Source organism: Colossoma macropomum, unplaced genomic scaffold (genome assembly GCF_904425465.1).
Source record: "Colossoma macropomum unplaced genomic scaffold, Colossoma_macropomum, whole genome shotgun sequence".
In the NCBI taxonomy this organism is placed as follows: domain Eukaryota; kingdom Metazoa; phylum Chordata; class Actinopteri; order Characiformes; family Serrasalmidae; genus Colossoma; species Colossoma macropomum.
The window spans coordinates 30,852,902-30,878,892 of NW_023494809.1; the positions used below are offsets into that span (position 1 = coordinate 30,852,902).

At 40.7% G+C, this 25,991-nt stretch overlaps 1 protein-coding gene across 2 annotated transcripts; it reads left to right on the forward strand.

Moving 5' to 3' along the window:
- On the forward strand, positions 1 to 24,557 carry LOC118799195 (glial fibrillary acidic protein-like). 2 transcript variants are annotated; one of them, XM_036558925.1, is made up of 8 exons: positions 1 to 627; positions 3,809 to 3,869; positions 5,246 to 5,341; positions 15,083 to 15,205; positions 18,758 to 18,978; positions 23,296 to 23,422; positions 24,003 to 24,044; positions 24,288 to 24,557. In XM_036558925.1, exons 1-7 carry the CDS (start codon positions 89 to 91, stop codon positions 24,015 to 24,017), a joined length of 1,182 nt encoding a protein of 393 aa, XP_036414818.1. In that variant the 5' UTR covers positions 1 to 88; the 3' UTR covers positions 24,018 to 24,044; positions 24,288 to 24,557. The 2 variants fall into 2 exon arrangements, with proteins under 2 accessions (XP_036414818.1, XP_036414819.1); XM_036558926.1 differs by having other exon boundaries at positions 15,086 to 15,205.
- Positions 24,558 to 25,991: the final 1,434 nt, after the last annotated feature.

Consider the following 25,991-nt stretch of genomic DNA (forward strand, 5'->3'; position numbering starts at 1 on the left):
TCCATCTCCCCGTACCTCACTTCCCCCAACCGCTTCACAATTCACTCTCCTTCTCGTCTGGAGTGCTACGTCCACCTCTCAGATTTTGATGTCCTCTCGTGTTCGGGCCGCTGGACTGTGCCATGGTGGCAGGACTGGAGCTGCCACTGGACTGAGGCTGCAGCTGGATGGAGGTCTGGGTCTTGGGCTAATCTTGGAAAAGAGTGCTGATGTTGGTTCAGGGCTGGAAATGGGACGAGCTGGAGCAGGAGGTTCATCACCAACGTGTCCTACTGACATCATGAGCCAAACCATCACACGGAGCACTGACTTGACCCCGTTATCTGGGTCAGCCTTAATGGCTGCTGATGGTAGCTTTGGCCTAGTGGGCTGTGAGTGGTTGGCTGGGCTTATCTCCAAAGTGAAAGAGCTGCAGGAGGAGAAGGTCACCCTGGAGGCGAGGCTGACTCAGCTGTGCGGAGGAGTGTATGCCACAGCAGTGGATAAGGGTGCTGTGGTGAGTGTGATGGAAAAGGAGGACAAGCTGCTGGAGAGTCGTAGGGAGATGGAATGTCTGGTTCTGGACACAGTCAGACTACAGAGAGTTCTAGATAATATCAGAACAAGTGCACTCCAGCTTAAAGCCAGGTAAGTCACATGTGGCAGGAGTATTAAGGATATTGGAATTGCATTAAATGTAATAATAATAATAATAATAATTATGTCTATTTTTAGAGCACTTTTCATGCCAGTGGCAGCTCAAAGTACTTTACAGACATTCAGGAGCTTTAAGGTCATTTAGAGCTTTAAAAACCAGCAGCAGAGCTTTAAACTCTCTCTAACAGATCCAGGCGGTCAGTGCAGTGTGTAACGGGGTGATATGAGCTCTCTGTGTTGGTGCTGTGAGGATCCGTGCTGCTGTGTTCTGTACAGGTTCTAGAGGATGGACTGTACTCTCCAGTAAGAAGATCATTACAGTGATCATCTCTGCTTGCTCAACTCGCTCTGAGAGAGAAAAGGCCGAACTTAAATGTTATTTCTCAAATGATAAGAAGCTACTTTATTGACTGTGTTTACATGCAGGATAAAGGTTAGCTGGTCAGTCTGATTATCAGAAGGAATGGAAATGTATAATTGCGTGTCATCAGCATAGTTATGAAAATTGATATCAAGTTTCCTGATGACATCACCTACAGATAACTTACAACGAAAAAAGCAAAGACCCTAAAATGGAACCTTGTGGGACCCCACAAGAAATGCTAAATTTGTTTGATGAATGATTTTCCAGTGAAACCGAGAACTGCCTATTCATTATGCTCTACGTTTGATCGTTAGTACCCTAAATCTACAGATACCACCAACACATGACCAGTCATAATGGACATCCTGTAAGTGACCAAAGCCCAGCAGAGGTTTTCACTTTTAATATATTCAGATTAGATCAACATATACAGAGCTTCCGGTTTAAGTTTATTGAATCTGCACACATTGGCTGTTGTACCTAAACACCTGTCATATAAGTGCACTTTGTAGGTATACAATTACTGACTGTGGCCCAAATCATTAATTATGGTCATTATGACAGTCCTCACCGTCTTACACAGGTGGAAAATAATTAGAACCTAGAACTGCGAGTTCTGTTGGTTTCTGTTTGGGTCAGTTCAGCCACTGGTGCAAAAACAAGTGATAATGAGCACTGTTGACCCAACACAGGCATCACAGCAGTGCTGCAGATCTCATGTTAAAGTTCAGTGTGGATCCTAATCACAGTGCAGTGAGTTTGTCTCTCACCATATTTTACTTTTTTCTTCACCCAAAGCTCATCCCCCAACTACACCCCCCCCCATTATGGACACAAGCATGACTTACAGGAATGCAGTAGAAACAGGATCCCAGTCTCTTCTGCATGTTCATGCTGGCTGTATCAGCTTCTAGCACTACAGCCCAGGGCTAAATCCATAGCTATGAAAATTAGTTTATTTGTTGATTTTTAGGATCCCCATTAGCTGCTATCACGATAGCAACTATTCCTCCTGGGGTAAAGGTGACATACCGTACATACATACAAATATAATAACAGTCAATAAAACAATAACAGTCAAAACACTAAAAAATAAAAATAAAAGAAAAACAAAACACAAGAAAATATTATAGTAGGACACTTAAAACATAAAATAACAGTGGAAAGATGGTTAAAAATGGAAAAATCACATTGATTTCATTTGGTATATCTCAGACCTGAGCCGACTCTATTCCGGTAAGTATCTACGTCCCTCCCCCCCATGAAACTCCACCATAGTATTGTTCCAACTATCAAGGACCTATCCACCTAACTGATCTTTATATTGGTTAAATAATGTCCTTTTAGCAATTTTTTTATTAGTTTTTATAAGTTTTTTAAACATTATTGAAAATTGATATAATGTTTCCTGATGACATCACCTAGAGGTAGCATACAAAGAGAAAAGCCCTAAAACAGAACCTTGTGGGACCCCACAAGAAGTGTTAAATTTTTTGATGAATGATTTTCCAGTGAAACCAAGAACTGTTTAGTCATTATGCTCTGTGTTTGATGGTTAGTGCCCTAAATCCACAGATATCACCAACATTGACATGATCATTTACCTGACCAGTCGTAGTGGACATCTTGTAAGTGGCCAAAGCCCAGCAGAGATTTTCTCTTTTAATTTATTCAGATTTGATCAACATACAGAGTTTCCAGTTTAAGTTTACTGAATGTGCACACATTGGCTGTTGTACCTAAACACTTGCAATATAGATGCACTTTGTAGGTAGACATTACTGACCATATCAGCCACCCTCTACACCACCTAACACCATTGTACCAAGCCTGGCATTGTAACAAGAAAAGAACCCTTTTTGGTCCTATATAGAACCCTTTTCAAAAAGGTTATATATGGAACCATCTACAGTACATTCTCCATTAATCTGAAGAACGCTTTCATGATGCAAAGAACCCTTTAATCATGGAAAGGGTTTTTGAATGTTCATGGTTCTATATAGAACCATTTTCTTTACTAAAGAACCCTTGAAGAACCATCATTTTAAGTGTGTAGGATGGTGTGTTGATGTGTTGGTGTGTTGATTCAGCCACTGGTGCAAAACAAGTGATAATGAGCACTGTTGACCAACACAGGCATCACAGCAGTGCTGCAGATCTCATGTTAAAGTTCAGTGTGGATCCTAATCACAGTGCAGTGAGTTTGTCTCTCACCATATTTTACTTTCTTCTTCACCCAAAGCTCATCCCCCAACTCATTATGGACACAAGCATGACTTGCAGTAAGGCAGTAGAAACAGGATTCCAGTCTCTTCTGCATGTTCATGCTGGCTGTATCAGCTTCTAGCGTTACAGCCCAGGGCTAAATCCATAGCTATGAAAATTAGTTTATTTGTTGATTTTTAGGATCCCCATTAGCTGCTATCACGATAGCAACTATTCCTCCTGGGGTATAGGTGACATACTGTACATACATACAAATGTAATAACAGTCAATAAAACAATAACTGTAAAAACACAAAAAAATAAAAATAAAAGAAAAACAAAACACATGAAAATGGAAAATAACATAGTAGGACACTTAAAACATAAAATAACAGTAGAAAGATGGTTAAAAATGGAAAAATCACATTGATTTCATTTGGTATATCTCAGACCTGAGCCGACTCTATTCTGGTAAGTATCTACGTTACTTACCTATGCTGGCTGTATCAGCTTCTAGCACTACAGTCCATCTTTTCCCATAACGTTTGCAGAAGGTTTTCATGGATATTGAATGCTGAATGTTAGTGTTGTCTGAATCCACAGATACGATGTTGAACGGGTAATCAGGTTCCAGCTGGAGGCCGGCATTGCTGCTATGAAGAAGGTGATACCAAAGACCTGTCTTTGATGTGAACTGTCACAGCTGGTATCCTTTTGATCCTCGATGAACAGATTTTTAAAATTATGACTTTACTTGTCTCTCTACATGATTATTTTTGTATTGTCGAAGGGAAAAAATGGTGTACAGCATGTATACATTTAATACACTAATAATACATTAGAAATGTACAGATTAGTCATGTACAGGGTGTCCCAAAAAATTGACATCATTTGAGATGTGAGTATCTGAGTAACTGCATGTCCTGGCAAATGAAATTAAACAGGCTTCATGTTGAACAATCAAGATTTATTTATCAATATTTGAACAAGAAATTCAGAGGGATGTAGATTTAATAACCGATTTCACAGCTTCACAAATGTAATATCTCCCGATACTGGTGATCGTCCAGATCCCTTTGTCCTACGCAGACAGCCTTCCTCTCTGAATTTTTTGTGCCGTGTCCAAATCTGCTTTCCAGTTGGTGCATTTTATTGAATTTTCTGGAAAATGCGCACTGCACACTCTTGTTTGACTGCGTTCGAGCATCTTCTAACACACAAAGTGCCTTTTCATTTCTAGTGAGCGCCGTTCTTCAACCTGAAAAAAAAAAGGTAACACTTTCTATGAATGTCACGTTTGTAAGCATTGAATTGTTAATATAATGCATTATAAGTAGTGTTGATAACATGTTATACTGTCAGTGCCAAAGAAGTCAGTCCCAGCTTGGAGAGCATAAAGTAAAGACAAATACCAAGCTAACGGTGGTGAACATTACCTTTCCCACATTGGGTAAAACACTGATGGCAGCTCTAGTTTAAACTCTGACATTTGAAGCCTGTAATGTGCTTTACTGTGAATGTTTTAGTGTTTCAGTAAATCCTTCAGTAAAAACTTCAACTTGAAGCCTCACTCTGAACACTGGAGGAGGCTTTAGTACAGTACGCTTCACTTTACTTAGAGCGGACTAATACGACTTATGAGCTCTTATAATTTGTTATGAACAGTACTTATAATGTATTATGGTAACAATTCATAATGCATAATAAGCATGGTTATAACGTGTAATGCATTCTTATAAATATTTATAGCCATGTTTATAATTCCTTATAAATGCATTATAACGTGTTATGAATGTGTTTCTAGATGCTTACAAAGGTGACATTCATAGAAAGTGTTACCAAAAAAAACATTAAAAATTAAACTTGGTCAGTTTTTACACATTTCGCTAAAATTCGAGATCATTTGAGGGAGAATTGGCTCGAAATGATGTCAATTTTTTTGGGCCACCCTGTATTTAGAATGTGTGAGGATTGCTTTCATTTTCATCTCAAGGACAGGAAGGACAGTCTTTGCACATCTAAGACCTTTGTCCTCTCTAGGATATTGAGATGACATCAAGGGTGCATCTGAAGCTAGAGGCTAAGAGAGCACAACTGTGGAAGGAGCTGTGTTTCATCACCAAAGTCCTGCAGGAGGTGAGCTGTTCTGCTGCAAGGCTGCGGCACACTGAACCAACAGTCCCCACCAAATTTCAGAGTTCATATTTTACCCCTCCAGATTAAGGACTGACAAGCCAGTGAGCCCACTGGAAAACACTATAGGACAGAGTCATGTCAAGTAAAGTGGTCTTTAAAGTCATTCCTCAATATAACTTGTGTACATTGGAACAAAATGAGGTTCTTCAGGCTTCAAACACGCAACAGCAGCACATCACACAGAACTACACAGAGTGTCCTGTGAAACAAATGCAGAATATACAGTAAACACACCTGATAATAAATATACAGGACAGTAAATACAATAAATACTAGTCAGGACAACAAAACAGTACAGACGATTGGGCATCATGTGTATGTACACACACACACACGCACACACTCTCACACACACACACACGCACACACACACACACACACACACACGCACACACACACGCGTATTGGCATCAAGCAACATGTTAGTGATGAAGGAACCAGTGTAAACATTGTCACTGTAAACTGTACAGAAAGACTGAGTTTCATAGCAGCATTTAAATCATTAAAGGATTTAAAGTGCAGTGATGGAAAAGGGGGGTGTGATCAGTCTGTGGTGGGTGTTGGAGAGGGTCTAGATTAGTCCGGGTTTTAGTTATTAGTCCAGTGTTTTAAAGGCATAGTTGTATGGAAAGGGTCTAGATTAGTCCAGGTGTTTTAAATTGTCTAGATTAGTCCAGGTGTTTTAAAGGCCCTAGATTAGTCCAGGTGGATATTGGAAAGGGTCTAGATTAGTCCAGGTGGATATTGGAAAGGGTCTAGATTAGTCCAGGTGGATATTGGAAAGGCCCTAGATTAGTCCAGGTGTTTTAAAGGCCCTAGATTAGTCCAGGTGGAAATTGGAAAGGGTCTAGAATAGTCCAGGTGTTTTAAAGGCCCTAGATTAGTCCAGGTGGATATTGGAAAGGGTCTAGATTAGTCCAGGTGGATATTGGAAAGGCCCTAGATTAGTCCAGGTGGAAATTGGAAAGGGTCTAGATTAGTCCAGGTGTTTTAAAGGCCCTAGATTAGTCCAGGTGGAAATTGGAAAGGGTCTAGATTAGTCCAGGTGTTTTAAAGGCCCTAGATTAGTCCAGGTGCACATTGGAAAGGGTCTAGATTAGTCCAGGTGTTTTAAAGGCCCTAGATAGTCAGGTGGATATTGGAAAGGGTCTAGATTAGTCCAGGTGTTTTAAAGGCCCTAGATTAGTCCAGGTGGATATTGGAAAGGGTCTAGATTAGTCCAGGTGTTTTAAAGGGCCTAGATTAGTGCAGGTGTTTTCAGGTGTGCATCAGATACTATGTGGTGAGCAGCAGATATTATCAGGTGCACATCATAAACTATGAGGTGAGCACCAAATACTATGTGGTCTGCACCAGATGCTATCGGGTGAGCACCTGAAATGGATGTGGTGTATTTTTTTGATGCTCATCTGATAGTATCTGATGTCTGGTGATCATCTGATAGTATCTGGTGCTCACCACATAGTATCCGGTGCACACCAGATTTTTACCAAAAAAAAACACCATGTTGATTCAGGAGGCTGAAAAAAGTCATGCTAGGTGTTATAGTAAGATGAATCATGGGTAATATGGCCAGGGGCATAAACTGATGAGGTAAAAAAGGTTCATTTTGATTTCAGGTTGTCTTTAAATCCGTAATTAACAATGTTGGTGAGACGTGGAGGTTCACTTGTAGTTTGAGGAGGCTGAGACGCCCACTGACTCAACACTGCAACAAACACTGACATTCTAATGTTGGCAGCTGGATTTTTAATGTTTTAAAAAAAATGACAAATCACATGAACCGGCGTGAATGAAGGAAAACAGGAAAAGGTTCTAGAATAACAGCCCAGAGTTTAGATTTGTGGACGTTTGTTGGAGAAGGTGGGCTGCGTATGCTGTGGGCTTTACAGATACACCCCCTGAGTTTTTCATAGTTTAAACACTAATAAGATATATTTTATTAAGCCTGCAGTGCTGTGAAGAAGTCCCTACCTTCATTTATTTAATTATATATTTAACAGAAAATTAAACAGAAGCCTCAACAACTACATATAATATTTCGTTTTTCAGTATTTGGTGTTCAGTCTTTGCCATTATTTCAGCTTCCATTTTTTCCAAGTTCAGTCTTAGAAGCTGGTTGCATGCTGTTTTGACTGGAAATTGAATAAATGAAGGGTGGATTTTTTGTACAGTACTGGATTTGCATGCATTACAGAACTGGTCACAGCATCGTGGAGTCAGAGCGAACCTGTGTTCTGTTTAGTTAAAAAATAATCTGGTAGCTGTTGCCACAGTGTTTCGGGCATGCTAAGCTTTGGTTATTTATTTTTGGTCACATCAGAAAAGCTTAGACTCTGGTCTTTTGCAGGGACTTTTGTTGTGAAGGGCGGGGCTGGGCTCTGTTTAGGTGGTGGCTGTTGTAGCAGAGCTAGAGAGAGCTAGAGCCAGCTAACAGTAAGAGCTGTGAGCCTAAAAAAAAACTGTTTCCCCCTTTTCTGTACGCTGTGAAGCCAAGTAAAGATGTGTTATGGACCAGAACTTTGAGTCATCCAAGTTTCCTGTGAGAACCCCTTCATGTCATAGTGTGATGTGATACATTTTGCCATGTACTTCAGAGATTAGATGTCAATTAATAATCTTACAGTTTAGATTTTTAAAGAATGTGGGATAGAAGTGAGTTAGACAGTTCCCAGCATGTGAAACCAGTGTTTCAACCACAGCAGATAAAGTTAATCTCACACACGCGTGCACACATACACGCGCACACACACACACACACACACACACGCGCGCGCGCACACACACACGCGCACACACACGCACACACACACAATCTTGTTTCTGTGAATTGTGGGACAATTACATAGACTTTCATTCATTTCCTGGAGACTAGTACTACTACTAGCCTAATCCTCACCTTAATCTTAATTTAAATGTAATGATTTATGTTGTGGTCCCCACAAGGAAGAAATTCCCCACAGTGTGAGTGTATAAACAGGTTTTGGTCCCCACAATGTGGGATAAACCTGGTCCACACACACACTCTCACATGTCTTTGTCATCTGTTTCTTGATTTCCCTCCAGAGATAAAATTTCACAGCGTGAAAAGGTCACATTTGCTAACGAGCTAAGGTCATCAAAGTGCCAGTTGTTGTGGGTGAAACCAAGAAACTGTTTTGTTTGTTTGTTTACTTGTTTGTTAGAAGCTATTTCAGTTGGTAATTATATCATGGAAAATGCAATATATATATTAGAAACCCCTTCTTTTAAGCTCATCCTGGTGTTTGTTGTATATACATACATACATATATATACATAATACAATTCATTCAATATATATTAATTATTTCCGTATAAATATATATATATGTGTATATATATATATATATATGTATATCACACACACACTCTTTCAAAACTTAAACAAAGATGGTGCTTCAAAGGTTCTTTAGTAAAGCAAATGATTCTACAACCCCATTTCCAAAAAAGCTTGTGTAAAGCTAAAAAAACACCTGGTGGTTAACTGGCAACAGGTCAGTAACATGATTGGGCATAAAAGAGCATCTCAGAGAGGCGGAGTCTTTCAGAAGTAAAGATGAGGAGGGGTTCACCACTCTGTGAAAGACTGCACCATCAAATAGTGCAACAATTCAAGAGTAACGTTTCTCAACATAAAATAGCAAACAAATTTTGTTGTTTATCATCTACGGTACATAATAACATTAAAAGACTCTGTATGTAATGTATTACAGCAGCATTGCTCCGTATTAAAAGAGTCCGGGTGCTAAACTGACCTGCCTGCAGTCCAGATCTGTCACTGAAAATATTCAGCGCATTATGAAATGAAAAATATGACAAATGAGACCCCGAACTGATGAGCAGCTGAAATCCTATATCAACAAGAACAGGAAAACATTTCACTTTCTAAACTACAGCAGTGTCTCCTCAGTTCCCAAACACTTACAGAGTGTTGTTTAAAGAAGAGGTGATGAATCACAGTGGTAAACATGAACCTGTCCCAACTTTTTGGGAACGTGTTGTTGGCAACAAATTCAAAATGGGCAAATTTTTTTCAAAAAACAATACAATTTCTCAATTTCAACACTTGATACGTTGTAGTATTTTCATTTAAAAATACGGTTTACCAAAATATGCTTTTCATGATCATTGCATCCTATTTTTAATTGCATTCTGCACAGCATCCCAACTTTTTTGGAAATGGGGTTGTACATAGAATCATGAAAATTAGCATAAATAATCGTTCTATTCCAGAGTAGTTACTGTAATACAGCTGAGTCTTCAACCAGAGGGGAGAGTCTGGAAGAGGTGATGTCCAGGATGAGAGCGGTCAGCTATAATTTAGTCACCCTGCTGTTGTAGAATGTTTCAGTAAAACGTCTGAAATGTCATTAAAAGTGTTTATTCGGTATAAAGTCCTTTGGCGATGCAGCAGAGATTTTGTTCTCCGCCTGTGAAACCTGTTTCAATCGCAGCAGATAAAGTTAATCACACCCACCCACACACTCACACACACACACACGCGCGCAAACACCTTTGTCAGTTGTCAGTGAAACCTCAATTTTCCACCATAGATTAAATCTCACAGGGCCAAAGAATCACACGTGGTGATAACCGCAGTCAGCAAAGTGTTGTTTTTTTAACTGCAGCACGTGTCAGTCTTAGTGATTTAAGCAATGTTTAGATGAAAAGTCTATACAGTTTTCCACTTGGCTCAGATGCAGTCGATCAATTTGCTTCTTTAGTTTAGCGCTGGAGCTACAGGGCTAACATTTCTAACAAACACTAGAATTCAATAGTCACCCAAATCTTCTCTGCAAATACATCCCCAGTGCTAGTCCAGGTCACACCTACAAACAGGTCTTCGTTAAGGTTGCACAGACGTGAGGGCAGCCTTTCTCACCCGAGAACCCTGCGGTGACATCTGACTTTGTCAGGGGGTGCTGTCAGAAACATATTTGAGCCTAGCTGACGTAATAGAAAAAAAATAATGTGCAACTTTCAATGAAAACGCAGATTATTAGCCGCTTCATACATCGTCAAAATTTGTCTTGCTTGCCCCTTTCCCTGTGTCACAACATCAACGCTGGGGTTACGACATAAATATCCTCCTACAGTGTTTTTTATTTTTCATAACCGCGCAGTACATTATGAGAGTGATGCACACAAACTAGCATAGAACGGTTTTGGAAAAGAAAGGCTCTGGAAAGAGAGAAAGCTCTGAATCTGAACCACCAGCTTCATCGTCCAGTGGTAGCTCAGCAGTGATATGCATATGCGAGTGTGGTATGGCGTGTGTGCACTCGTGTGCGTGTGTGTGTGTGTGGTGTGTGTGTGTGTGTGTGTGTGTGTGTGTATTGGCTGTCAAAGGGATGCAGAGTGTATGTTTTTTAATACATTTTAGATCGGCCTCAGGATTTTGACCATAAGCTATAAAAATGTACAAAACCTCACCGTGTAACTGAATTTGAAACAACTCCCATGTTTGAGTAGAACTACCATCATGAAAAGAGTTCTTTAGTACACACCTAGAAAAAGACGGTTCTTTAGACTGATGGAGAACGTGCTGTAGATGGTTTTGTAAGTGCTAAAAAAAAATCATTATAGCTGTAGGTTTATTATTATGTACATTATTATTATAGTAGTTTTATTTGTGGACGAATGTGCTAGAGACAGTTCTATATAGAACCTTCTTGAAAAGGATTCTAAATAGCACCCAAAAGGGTTCTTCTATTGCTGCAATGTCAAGCTTATAACAATAGAATAACCCCTTTGGGTGCTGTATAGAACCCTTTTCAAGAAGGTTCTATATAGAACTGTCTCTAGCACATTCGTCCACAAATAAAACTACTATAATAATAATGTTAATAATAATAAACCTACAGCTATAATGATTTTTATTCAGTGTTTTACCAACTGCACTGCACTGAATCCAGTCAGACAGGCCTAAATATGCTAACCTTGTAATAAAACATGCAGTTAGTCAGTGTTTTTACTGGTGATATGCTCAGAAAAGCATATTCTGCATGTCATGTACACCGAGCTCAGATCAGGAGCCCACTGAGCCCTGTCCTTTTCCGTATTGTTGGTGTGGTAACGGCATCCGCCCGAGTCCTTCAGAATGTTTTTACTGAAACTATCGTAAAACCACAGTCTGCCCTCAGACTATATGCCAGCATCGTTGCATGGTACAAAGTATGTGTGTGTGTGTGTGTGTGTGTGTGCGCGTGCGCGTGTGTGTGTGCGTGTGCGTGTGTGTGTGTGTGTGCGTGTGTGTGCGCGTGCGCGTGTGTGTGCGTGTGTGCGTGTGTGTGTGCGTGTGTGTGTGTGTGTGTGTGTGTGTGTGAGAGGGCCTCATCTGTTAACAGATTTTCCCACCACTTTTGCCCAGCATGTTCAAAACATTACTGGGTTTCACTTCCTCATAATATAGCAGTTAGATATGTAATCAGGTTGCTAATAATATTGCCAGACATGCAAGCACTTTAAATCCTGTCACTCAGACTGTCCTGAATGTAAATCCAGGGCACTCAGATGGTGCATAAAGCTCAGATAAACAATGATCAGCCCTAACTTTAAAGCACCTCCTTGTTTCTACACTCACTGTCCACTTTATCAGCTCCACTGACCATATAGTTTCACTGTGTAGTTTCTACAGTTACAGACTGTAGTCCATCTGTTTCTCTGCATGCTTTGTTACCCTGTTCTTCAGTGGTCAGGACCCCCACAGGACCCTCACAGAGCAGGTGTTATTTGGGTGGTGGGTCATTCTCAGCACTGCAACTGCATATTAGCATATTAGTGCCCATGATTGTGGAATGGGATGTCCAGCTCATATAGTTTAAGGTGACCAGATTTCTGAAATGAAGACATTTCCAATTCGGCGGTCAATATATTGTAAAAATATCCAATGTTTTTATCTATGACATAAATAAGGGGTCCGAAAACAGGTTCCAGTTTCCAGACCATGGTAACTGCTGTACTGTGCTAACCCATGGTAAAGGCCGACATGGGGTTGGGGGGGGTGTTTTACTTTCTTGCAGCAGATCATGGCGTCCCCTGTGTTTTAAGGCCTCAGCATAGCCAAAAGCATCTTTGCGAGCTTACAGCTCACTTACGCTCTGCAGTTCCGTGTTGCTCGTCCACTAATGCAGGTGATGCTATGAGATTTTATGATACGTCCCATGACTAGTGGAAAACGATTCTATCACAGTTCTAACTGTGGTGACGTGCGAGTCCAGAATACCGCCACCATTTAGTTAGATAGATAGACAGACAGATAGATAGACAGACAGACAGACAGACAAATACTTTATTGATCCCGAAGGAAATTTAGCATTGAATTTAAATTTAAATTTAGCATTTAAGGTGGAATGGGAAAATTCGAACAAGAAGCTGGCAAATAGAAAGCCAACTTCAGCCTCGTCCTCTTGTGAACCTAAATATAAGGCTAATCCTAGTCAGCACTACCGAATAACAGACTTAACATGTTACATTTAGGAGGTTTTCATTGTTTATTTAACAAATGCGCCTTTCACAGTGAAACAGTGGTGTCTCTGCCAAAGTGCTTAGCATGTCTTGCGCAGTGAAGCTCCTTAAAGTCGTCAGTCTTTGTTTCACGGCACAGCTCCTTTTTACCGACCAACCACAGGCTTTATTGTGTAGCACCTTTGTCCGCAGAGTTCGCCCAGCTGCCATGTGCACGACAGTGAACGAAGGGAGTTAAAGTTCCAGCGCTGCTCTAAAAACCACCACATATCATCACTGGTTGGTTTAATCAGGTTTAATCTCATCAGACTAAGCAAAAAAATGAGGGAATGCTCTGCGGACAACTATCATCCACCCTCTCACTTCACTATTAACATTCCACCTTAATGCAACTCCTGCAAAACAGCAAGCAAAATTGTTCTAAAAACACATGCAACGATATTCTATTGCACAGACATATAAACAGTAAGTGACTAAATGCTTATATAATTGAATGAACTTGTTTTATTTTGAAAAAGGGGACCTTTAACACATCTTTTGAGCCGAAATCGCAGAGCTGAGTCGGGACATAACTTCTCTCAAAAAAAATTGCGGTTTGCAAGGAGGTTGAGAGGCGGGGCTGCACTTTTCTCTCTGGCCAAACAAGCCCAGCCCGTCTGCGCTCCTGCAGGTCTTTCTTAGGGCTTTTCTGGTGTGTTTTTGGTTCACAGTTAAAACTGGGACATTTCCGTGGACAGCCCCACTAAAAATGGGGGCTGTTCCCAGCAAACGGGGACGCCTGGCCACTCCAATATAGGTGTAATGCTCAGGTGTCCACATACTTTTGTCCACATAGTGTATTTCACTTAGTTCTACTATTCTGTACTGTAGGTAGACTTTTAGCAAACACTGCTAGTCTCTCTAGTTGTCGAGCTAAAGATACTATTACTGTACCGTACATGAGATTTTTGAAAATCAGCGCTGTCGCGCCCTGGGATCAACAAAGTGGTTCTAAACTCGCTACATTTTATCTGATGTACTTTAGTCCTCTGAACGGCTGTGTTTGAAGATTTTTGCCAGCCTGATCGAATACATTCCGATTATAGATTAAGACTGAGGTGTTAATTCTCACTCTATTCAACAATCTGAAGTACAAGTAATCCAACCTAAAATTATACGCATTAGTGTAGATGTTACCATGACAACCAGCATCACGTAAGTCCAGTCAGAGTGAGACGAGCAGCAGTGAGCAGCGCTTGTGTTTATAATTGCTTTAAAATGATGTCAGACTCAGGAAAACGTCCTTCACACGTCCTTATTAAAGAAGGCCGAGAGGAAGACGTCGTGTTCTGAGACACGTAAGCTGGACGTCCGTCCCACCGCCGTCTTTTAAAGATCAGAGGATAAACTTCGTCTCCTCTGCAGACCAGTTTCTGCTCCGCCATGTTGAACGGTATAAACTTTCAGTATGACGCGACGAACATGATCAGAACGGACTTAAACTTTCTGATAGGGAACGTAATCAGATACAGGCGTTTACACAGATATTATTCTTCTATTTAACAGATTATTTACAGGATTACCCACCTCGATCAGTCGGATAGAAACTGTATTCTGAATGACCTCAATCAGACTAGCCTATTCCAACTGAGGTGTCTACATGGACGTATTCTATTCTGATTGAGCTGTTAGACGGATTATTAACGGATTATCAGGCTGCATTTAAACGTGTCACTGGATTCTCTGAATTATGAAGTTGTTAAGAAGTCGAAATATGAATTTTTGCTGCACAAGCTGTGACACTCTGTAATGACATCACATTCCCAAGCCCTACAGAACGAGTGTGGTGCAGGAGACTACCGATCCCGTCCCCTTTACGTCCCTCCTGAATGTTCTACAACCATAGTCTAGCTTTAGACATCCCGTCAGCACAAATGCTGGGCAAGGTGGTTTCTTTTTGGAAAAGAGACCACCACAGGACCACCACTAACAAGTTATGATACATATTTGATTAGTGGACCATTCTCTGCAAAGTGCACCTATAAGGTAGGTGTTTCTAATAAAACGTCCAAAGGATTAAAGGTAGAAAGCTGGTGCGCCTAACAAACGGACAATTCAGTGTATTAATTCTTTATCTTAAATCAAAATAAGGAAGTTGTTTATGAAGTATGTTGTACAACTGGAGCTCACATCTGTTCTCTGCTTGTTTTCCAGAAGAAGAAGACTCAGAGAGGCAGTCTGGCTCTTCTGCCGCCTCTCTTGTCTACTGAACTGACTGCAGCCTGTAGAAGGAAACTACAGACCCTTTTAATACAGCTACACAACCTTATCAGCGTGGTGAGTTTATATTTATCACTGTGTGCGTGAGAGAGAGAGAGACGGTAGTTTCCGAAAGCATATTTAACAACACCAACAGCTGTGTTACTTTGGCCCAGGCGTGATGCGTTAGATTTGTTCCTGTGAAACCGCTGCACCCAAGTTTTGAATCTGCACGCTAGCTTATGTCTCCTCACCACCGCCTGGTAGTGAAAGTGAGCCTCAGACGGTGAATCACAGGCTCACTCCTTCCCAGCAGCGCTCAAAGCAGACTGTTTTATCCAGTAACAGCTTTTGGACCTGCTGACGACGGCTGCTGACGTCGATTACCACGGAAGAAGTATGAAATAAATCTCAGTGCACAGGAACAGCAGACAGGAAGTGGTTGATGGCTGCTGTGCTTTATACAGCTTTTTTTCTACCATGCCTGCCATCAGAAACCCCCCCCATCAATTGCACACTATGAAACAGCCTACAGGACGGCTGGGCTGATCACTGTTGCCGGCTGGCTTTAAACGCCAAACATCTCACATCCTTTCGTTTGTCGAAGGGACTTTTACGTCGTCTACACAGTCCCTCGAAACCATGGTTTTACACAGAAGAGCATGATTCATGGGGATTGTTGTGGGATGCGCTCGTCTCAAGTTGACTGATCAAACAGATGAATGCACCACAACATGTCACTAAGCCTTGTAAGTTGAGTGTTTACCTAGTGCAGGGGCATCAAACAGCCACTAAAAGGGCCGAATGACAAAGTCTCAACAGGTCTGCCACGACTGGCCTTTGTTTATTCACAATATGCCAAAACTACAGGGGCATAAAATACGCACTGAATCCTCAAACGATTCGAAAGTAATTTTAAGTGAAAATAAATAGTTTTATATGAAGCAGTAGACCACATTAGCTGCAGATATTGTTAAACCTCTTTAAGTGTCCCCAGTGGACAGCAGGGTTTTTAAAACTGCCCATTTGCTTGAACTTCTTTTTTTTTTTCTTTGCAGTGCATGCTGGGAAATGTAGTGCAGCTAATGTTGAAATGGGATAATATTAATAGAAAATTACAATCATTTTGCGGTCAGAATAGGATTGTGCCACGAGCCTGACTTGGGCTCTAGTGTAAGTTGAGTGAATGGTAGAAGATAATGGATAATGGGATAATAATTAATATCGCTAATTTGGACCATGTAAACATCACTACTCACCAAGTAAGTGCTCTAATGAATCCCAGGTGTCTTTGGGACTGGGAGTGCACCACAATGAGTTTTCTGGTGTTGCTGAACCTCAAGGAACTTCTTATAATCTAAGAATTATAAAAAATCTTTGAATTTTTTGTTTTTTAATTCAATCACATGTGCAAAATATATATATATATATATATATATATATATATATATATATATATATAGTATATATATAAAATAAAGTTAATTATATATATATACATGCTCATTCGAAATTTGACGCATGCAACATGTTCGGAACTGAGAACATTGTTGTAGTTGTGAAAGTGTGAAACACTTCAGCTGATCAACAGTGTCCTTTGTTGTATATTGCTCTTCATAATGTGCCACATATTTTCAGTGGGTGGCAGGTCTGGACTGCAGGCAGGTCAGTCTAGCAGCTGCACTTTCTTAATATGAAGCCACGCTGTGTTGCTAAAAAACAAGCAGGGACGCAAGCAGGAGAAGTTGGTCACGTTTCTGGATATTGCTGATATATGCATAGTATGAATATGGGTCATTCTCCATCTGGAGTGGGAAACCAAGTCACAAAGGCTGCAGGGCTTAAAAAGATTTTTAAAATATGAGGCACAGCTCCAAAAGTCAGTATGTACATTTACACAGCTGAGCTCAGATTAAATAACACTTTTCCTTTATGATTCTCTGATTTGTCTTTCTTTATCCTGTTTCATATTCGCTCTGCGTCTGTAAAACAGCTCGTCACAAAACCAATTTTCAACATCTGAGAAACCTTTTTTAATATAAAACAATATTTTTATTTTAATAGGTTTAACTTAAAATTCATATATTTTATATCATTAACGTTATACTGCATTTAAAAAAAATTATTTTATTTAAAACATTCATTTGTCTCAGAGATTTTGCTCACTGGTATTATCAGGACTCTTATTTTAGATTTTAACACAGTATTTTCAGCTCTATTAAACTGCCTCTTTGGGTTGAGGCTCATCAGAGAGGAAGCATCTCAAGGCATGAGAAGGTGAGTCACACTGGCTCACTATGTTTTCATTTATTTATTAATAATTTTGTTTTTCAGGCAGCTCATAACTTCTATGTGTCACTGGTGTTTTGTACTTTAATGGCTGGGTAATTAAAATGTAGTCAAAATAATGACAAAGTATCATTTTTATTACTGATTTTAAACAGTTCACAAGGTCACCTGACCAACAATGAGTCAGCCCATTTACAGAATCCTCAGTTTTAACCAGAAAGTCACTGGAGTCACCGTCACTGGAGTTACACCATATTCATACAACACCAGTGACTGTAGAACATGTTTGGAATTCAGCTCCTTTCTGCATAAATGATAATAGGAGATTTTAATGGACATATTAAGATTATTTAGTTTTGGGATGAAAAAATGTATCCACCTGAATTCCCGCTCCAAATGGAGAATGATCCATATGCATACTAGAGCTTAACTTGCATTTGTAGATGCAGTGACGAAGTGTGTTTACCGACAAGGGTTTTCCAAAGTATTGCTGTGCCCAGATGGTTATAGTCATTACAGAAGCTGTGCTGTCCGAGGGGTCAAAGGTGAAGGTCCTTTACGCACAGAGATTTCTCCAGATTCCCTGAATCTTTAATGATGTTATGGCCTGTCGATGGTGAAATCTCTGAATTCGCTGCAGTCGTGCATTGAGAAATGTTGTTCTAAAACTGTTGGACTATTCGCTCACACAGATTTTCACTAAGTGGTGACGGAGCCTGGTGAATGCTGCTTTTATATCCAGTCATGGTAGCATCACCTGTTACCTATTCAGCTGTTCACCTGGGGAAAGTTCAGAAACGGGTGTTTTCCTGTTGTTGTCCCAACTTTCCAGTCGTACAATACCCCTGTCCCATTTTTTATGGAATGTATTGCAGGCCTCACATTTGAAATTAGCATATATTTACAAAAATCAATAACATTGATAGGGTGAAATATTAAATCTATCCTCTTTGTGCTGTTTTTAATTGAATACATGTGAAAGACAGTAGTGGCAGTGACCAAAGTATCAATCATACAAGAACATTTCATGGGGTCAAATTCTTTCTACATATTGGTTATATAGGGATTACATAGTAAAAGGTAGGTTCTTACTTAGACAGCTTTACTGCTACTCCTTACACATTTTACTACAACACAGTATTTGTAGCTGGCAACCTATTAGCCAGCTTTTTGATTTAACCTTTAATTTAGCCGGGTAGGTCGTTAAGAACACATTCTTATTTAAAATGGCAGCCTAGCTAGATAGCAAATTCACCAGCTAAACACAACGAACACAACTGACTCAAACTGAGTCAACTGTTAACACGTTTTCATTTACTTGCTTCTTCTTTTCTCCTCCAGAACCGAAGCTTAAGGCGGAGTCTGGCTGAAGCTCGGTCTCGGGCGACCTCAATAGCTTCCAGGTACGAGGCTCAGATTGCTGGGCTAGAAGCTGCGATTGAGGCAGCAAAATGTGACCTGCATGAAGAGATCATGAGCCACAAAGAGCTGCTGGACATGAAGCTAGCCCTTGGGGCTGAAATCGCCACCTACTGGTCACTCCTGGACGGGGAGGAGCTGAGGTAAGGCAGCAGGGTATTAGCAGAAACTTTAACAGAGAACTGTTTAGACTTTCCGCCCAATGACAGTTGGGATAGGCTTCAGCACCCCACCGCGACCCAGAAGGATAAGCGGTTTAGATGATGGATGGATGGATGGATGGATGTTTAGACCTGAGAACCAATTTGCTACAACAGCTTGCTGGAAATTGATTTGACTGTTTGGAAATTTGCTTCCAGAACTATGAATGTAAAAGTAAAACTCACAACAATTTATGTATGATTATTCAGAAAACTGTTTAATGCGTTATGAAATATCATATATTACCCCAATTAAACTTTAAAGACACAAATGTGATTGGAGGAACAACTTGCATAGTGGTGAAATATAAAAATAAACTTTTTATATTTTATATTAGCCCATTTACTTTATTTTAGTCAAAAATGGATGGAATCAGTGTATGAAATCCCCCCTGGTATTCGGGGGTCCCCTGTTGTCTGTCTGCTATCTCTCTCTCCATAGCGGCGCTGATGCTTTAATGTCAGTAAATGTCTGTTTTATCAGCTGTTCTTCTGTAAAGTCTCTGTTCTAGTGCGGTTCTGCGCTCTTCCTCACATTAACTGAGATCTTCCTCGTCTCCTCTTCTGTAGAGTCTCTGTTCTAGTGCGGTTCTGCGCTCTTCCTCACAGTAACTGAGATCTTCCTCGTCTCCTCTTCTGTCTTCAGTGTGAGAAATGAGGAACAGTCACTCTTCACTCCAAACTCTTGGGAAACTGGGCGAGTTTTCAGATTTACAGATCTGCTGCAGCTCATTGTAAAGTTTTTCAGAGGAATCCGGGCAGAGTTACAGTTTCTAGACTATGAAAGACCGACTGGGTGACCCAGTCTGCTACAGCGCCACCCTGAGGCAGAGCAGTGCTGCAGCTCTAGTTAGTTAAGAACACGAAAGACAGAAGCTGATTGTGGGGGAAGCAGATAAACAATGACATCATAACGTCATAAGAATTTTGATTTTGTTTTCAGTTTATTTCACACCTTGAATGGATTACCAGGAAGGTACCTTGGACTCAATCTGGACAATAAAATCAGCTTTGACCAGCATGTAATTGACCCTGTACAAGAGATGTCAGCAAAGACTTTCTGTCATTAGAAAGTTAAAGACACCAAATGTAGCACCTTCATTCCTCTTACTCCTCTATAGAAGCATAATTGAGTCTATCATGTTGTATTGTTATAACTTGTTTCTTCACAAAGTTAAAAGTGTCGATAAACAATCAAGCATCACAGATATCGTCTCAAAAATCAAAGGCCTCCCCACACACAAATTGTAAACCCTAAATATTATGGCTATTTTAAGAGGGGCTCTTACAATAGAACAAGACCCCAGTCATCCACTGCACTTTTACTTCATCTTACTTCCATCAGATCAGAGATACAGAACACTGGCGTGTAAAAAAGCTGGCTTTGCAACGAGTTTTGTACCTTTAGCTAGTGCTGCGCAATATGACAATATATATCATTATTGTGATACAATACAGTACACTTTTCTGAACATAATACATGGACAAAAGTATCGGGACGCCTACAGCAGCTTTTATGAATCCCATTCTAAATTCATAGGCATTGATATGGAGTCGGTCCCTCTTTGCAGCTCTAACAGCTTCCACTCTTCTGGGAAGCTTCTACAGGATGTTGGAGAGAGTCTGTGGGAATTTCTGCCCATTCATCCAGAAGAGCATTTGTGAGGTCAGACACTGATGTTGGACGAGAGGGTCTGGCTCACAATCTCTGTTCTAGATCATCCTAAAGGTGTTTGATGGGGTTGAGGTCAGGGCTCTGTGAGGGTCAGTCAAGTTCTTCCACACCAAACTCACCCAGTCAGGCCTTTATGGAGCTGCTTTGTGCACTGGGGCTCAGTCATGCTGGAACAGGAAAGGTTCTTCCCCAAACTGTTCCACAAAGTTGGAAGTGTACAGTTGTCCAGAATGTCTTGGTGCTGAAGCTTTAAGATTTCCCTTCACTGGAACTAAGGGTTCTAGACCAACCCCTGAAAAACAGCCCCATATCATCATCCCTCCTCCACCAAACTCTACAGCTGGCACAGTGCAGTCAGGCAGGTAACGTTCTCCTGGCATTCGCCAAACCCAGACTAGTCCATCAGACTGACAGATAGAGACGTGTGATTGGTCACTCCACAGAATACGTTTCATTGCTCCAGAGTCCAGTGGGGGCGCTTTACACAGAGGTGGTATCCTATGACATGATGATTGATAATAATGTCTTAAATCTTAAAATATAATAATGCTGAATGTGAATGAAAAGGAACAAACACTTCTTATTCAGTAATGTCTATAATTTGTTCATTAACTGCTATGAAGCATGAGAGAGTAGAGTGTGGGCCCACATAGATTAACTGTATTTGAATACAATGTGGTAGAAATTTGGTAACACTTTCTATGAATGTCATGTTTGTAAGCATCTATAAACACATTCATGTCTTGTTCTGCTGAAGCATTAAGATTTCCCTTCACTGGAACTAAGGGTTCTAGACCAACCCCTGAATGTTGCTTCCAAAGGCAGTTTGGAGCTCTGTAGTGAGTGATTCAACAGAGGATAGACACTCAGCGGCTCCACTCTGTGAGTTTGGTGGTCTACCACTTCGTGGCTGAGCTGTTGTTGCTCCTAGACGCTTCCATTTCACAATAATAGCATTTACAGTTGTCAGGGGCAGATCTAGCAGGACAGAAATTTCACAACTTGTGGCAGAGGCGGCATCCTATGACAGTCATGTTTAATGTGACTGAGTTCATCAGTACGACTCTCTACTGCCAGTGTTTGTCTGTGGAGACTGCAAGGCAATGTGCACCTGTTAGCAATGGGTGTGGCAGGAACACCTGAACTCAATAATTAGGAGGGGTGTCCATACAGTGTCCATACAGTGTATCATCAATATCGTCAGTACTTGTGTAAGACTGACTTAATGCATGTTCCATTATAAAGAGAGCAAAATTAGTCCAGTTTAACTGGATTTAGTGCCAAATACTGAATAAAAATCATTGTGTTCAGTTTTTCAATAGTGTTTTTTTATATAGGACTGCAGGCTCTTTTTTCCTGTTCCAACTGATCAGATGTCGTGACATATTAGCTGCGTTCCAAAGCTGAGGTAGTGCGGGTCCTCGGTAGGGCTGTCCTATGAAGACTCCTCCTTAGTAGCCTATTGGTCACACAGATGGATCAGTCCTAACGAGGATGCGTGGTGACGACACCAGAGTGGCGCCAAACTCGTGAGGGAACTGGAGAGAGAAAATGGAGCCTGATTGAGTTTGTTGCTTTGGAAATGGAGGAGACGTTCTTATCTAATATGATAAACTACATACATACACAAATACTTCTAAATAAAATACGATACACGGACGATATACGTTACACGGACGATATACGATATACGGACGATATACGATACACGGACGATATACGATATACGGACGATATACGATACGGACAATATACGATATACAGACGATATACGATACATGGACGAACGCTTTAATTAATCAGTCATTTTACACTTTATAAGGTGACGAAGACGAATTGAAGGACGTCAACAACTTACATTTTAAAACGAGCTCTGCTCCAACAGCTTCGCTTCCCGCCATTTTCATGGTGCTGTTTTATTTCCTTCACGTCGCAGAGAACTGTGGGTAACCAAGGCCTGGAATGATACATCTGTGTCCTTGAAATCACTCAGAACGTACGCTGCACTTCCAGGCTGTATAAGAAGGATCCTTCACTCTGGAACGGCCTTCTATGACACAGCGGCCGAGAAATGCAGCCCAGACTTTGGAACGCAGTGACTGTGCATCATGAACATTTCCTGAAGTATCACAATATTATATTTTTGCCATATTGTCCACCTTTACCTTCAGTCATACCAGCCCTTAACAAGCTAAACCGCTGAAACACATGTTCTGCAATGTCTGCCTTTAGAGGAAGTAACATGTATATATATATATATAGGCCCTATGATGGTGCTTTATGGGTGGGCTTGCCCGTGCTCAGGTTTATTTGGTGTCCATTTGAATGTAATGATCTCTGTATGTCTCACCGCAGTGTACAAATGGCACAGACTGTGAAAACAATAGCAAATCTGATCTAGTCTAATCATAATTCATTTTAATTCATTCAGAAATCTTCACATCAATGCATCATGATTCAGTGATTCATTTATACGGTCCTACATACAACATGAGATTATTTCTTGAGATGATCTCGTGTGACTGCAGAGTTCTGTATGACGCAATTGCCACATATATGTATCTGATGTCATCTCCTGTGTGCAGCTTCCCGATACAGGCCAGCCGCAGTTCGTCCCCACTCTACCTATCAGAGTCACCGCCAGCTTCTACCAGAAGCTCCTCCCCTCTTAATCCTGTCGAGGCTGACATCACTGTGGAGGCCCGATCTGAAGTAAGATATTCATGAATCTGATTGCATCTCAAATACCACTGCACGAATAACCTCCTCTAACGAATGTGCTCGTTATTCGTAGTGCACTGATCTAATAGATGATCTGAGATGCTGCTGACCTTCTCCTTCTACATCCCTCCAAGACTCCTGTTCTCCACTCATTTAGAGACTAAACTAGCCCTTTGTTCCCATGGCCAAGGCTTCAGTTCATGATTTTATCTGTTATCTTTCTCACAGAAGCCAGGCCACTGATCTCTGCCGTTGGGGGTGAAAGCTGCCGTTTGCCCTTTTTCTGTTGGTGGTTAAATCCGCCACTAGTTATGGCGGCTTCCCCTGCTAATGCTGAGTGTCTGCTCTCTTACCAGGCTGAATCTCTGAATGAGTCAGCATGTCAACCCTGGGACTTTACTCTTACTTTAACCGAGCCAAAAATGGTGAAAACATGGTGCAGTGATAACAGGATGAAATTTCACACATATGCCCACAGAGTACATTTGCTAAATGGGAAATGTTGCAAAAAGGCCAAACTTTTCTTTATTCTCTTTTTTATTTAGTCACCATTTGTTTTCTTCCTCTCCAGTGCTGGAGCCAGTGACTGTAACCAATGAAACAACCTTAGCAGGTGAGACTCTTCTTAGTAAACCCAGCTGCTGATGTGGCCTTCGCTGGTATACAGTATATTGCTGTATTCTACATTTTTCAAACCATGTAGAATGTATTTATACAAATATATATTGGGATCAGAGGAGACTGAGGCCTCGCTCAGATACCTCTACGGACTCAGTGACAAACTGCGAGTATTAGAGTCACATTGGGAAAAGGAGAAAGTTAATAGCGGCATATTTTCTCCTCTCTCTCTTTATAGGAAGGTACTGTCCATTACTAAGATGTTGTGCATGCTGTAAACTGGACATCGTCTACTAGCACTGTGCCTTTTCCTGATGTGCATCTTCTTCCTGGAGTACTTTTGATATTCACTTTGAGCATGTAATAAAAAACCTACAAAAAATATATTGCTTTCTCAAACAGGGACTGTAGTTTAAAGTATTTATAGGTTGTCATTAACATACACTTATGTCTTTTGTCATTAGCAAGTTTATATGATTAAATAAAAGATAGATAAATGGTCAAATTACACGTTTTGTATGTTTTCTAAGTGATTTTCTAAGCACTATTTATTTGCTACATTGAACATACTGGGGGAAAAACATAAAATGCAGCCTGGCAAAAGTTATAAGACATTATATGTGTTATGTGGTTTTTCCATTGGGAATTGTACACTAATATAAAAAAAGCAATATTTTTAGAGTCTAGAGTCTGCATACGACCTGACCATCACATCTATATGAGCTTGTTGGACATCCCATTCTAAATCCATGGCCATTAATATGAAGTTGCCCCCCTTTGCTGCTCTAACAGCTTCCACTCTTCTGGGAAGCTTTCTACAGATGTTGGAGAGAGTCTGTGGGAATGTGAGTCTATTCAGTCTAAAGATCATTTGTGAGGTCAGACACTGATGTTGGACGAGAGGGTCTGGCTCACAATCTCCGTTCATCCCAAAGGTGTTCAGTGGGGTTGAGGTCAAGCCCAATGGAGTTCCTCCACACCAAACTGGTCACTCCATGTCTTTATGGAGCTGCTTTGTGCACTGGGGCTCAGTCATGCTGGAACAGGAAAGACTCTTCCCCAAACTGTTCCACAAAGCTGGAAGCAGATAACTGTGTAAAATGTCTTTGTGCTGCAGCATCAACATCACCCTTCACTGGAACTGAGGGGCCCAAACCCTAACCAGCCCATCATCCCTCCTCCACCAAACTTTAAAGTTTAGTGCACTATGCATTCTGGTAGGTTGCCAGTGCTTGGCATTGCGCATAGTGATCTTAGACTTGTGTGCAGCTGCTCGGCCACCGAAACTCATTCCATGAAGTTCCCGACACACAGCTCTTTTGCTGATTTTGCTTCCAGAAGCAGTTTGGAAATCTGTAGTGAGTGATGCAACAGGGAATTGAATATTTTTGTGTGCTATGCATTGTAAGTATGCGTGGTCTACCACTTTGTGGCTGGGCTGTTGTTAATTTCACAACAACAGCACAGTTGCATTAGCCAGGGCAGATCTAGCAGGGCAGAAATCTCCCAAATTGACATGAGGCAAAGATAGCATCCTATGATGGTGCTACATATGTCACTGTGCTCTTCAGTGCGACCCATTCTACTGCCAGTGTGTGTCTATGGAGGTTGCGAGGCTATCTGCTTGATTTTATACACTCGTTAGCAATGAGAGTGGCTGAAACAGCTGAACTCAATAAGCAGGAGGTCCGCATACTTTTGGTCATGTAGCACAGATAGATAGAGATAGATAGATAGATAGATAGATGTACTGTATTGATCTCTTTGAGTACGTACTGTACATACAATAATGAAAATGCTTACATAAATTATACAAATAAAAGAAATTTGGTAACACTTTCTATGAATGTCACCTTTGTAAGCATCTATAAACACATTTATAACATGTTATAATGCATTCATGTGGCATTATAAACATGATAATAAACATTTATAAAAATGA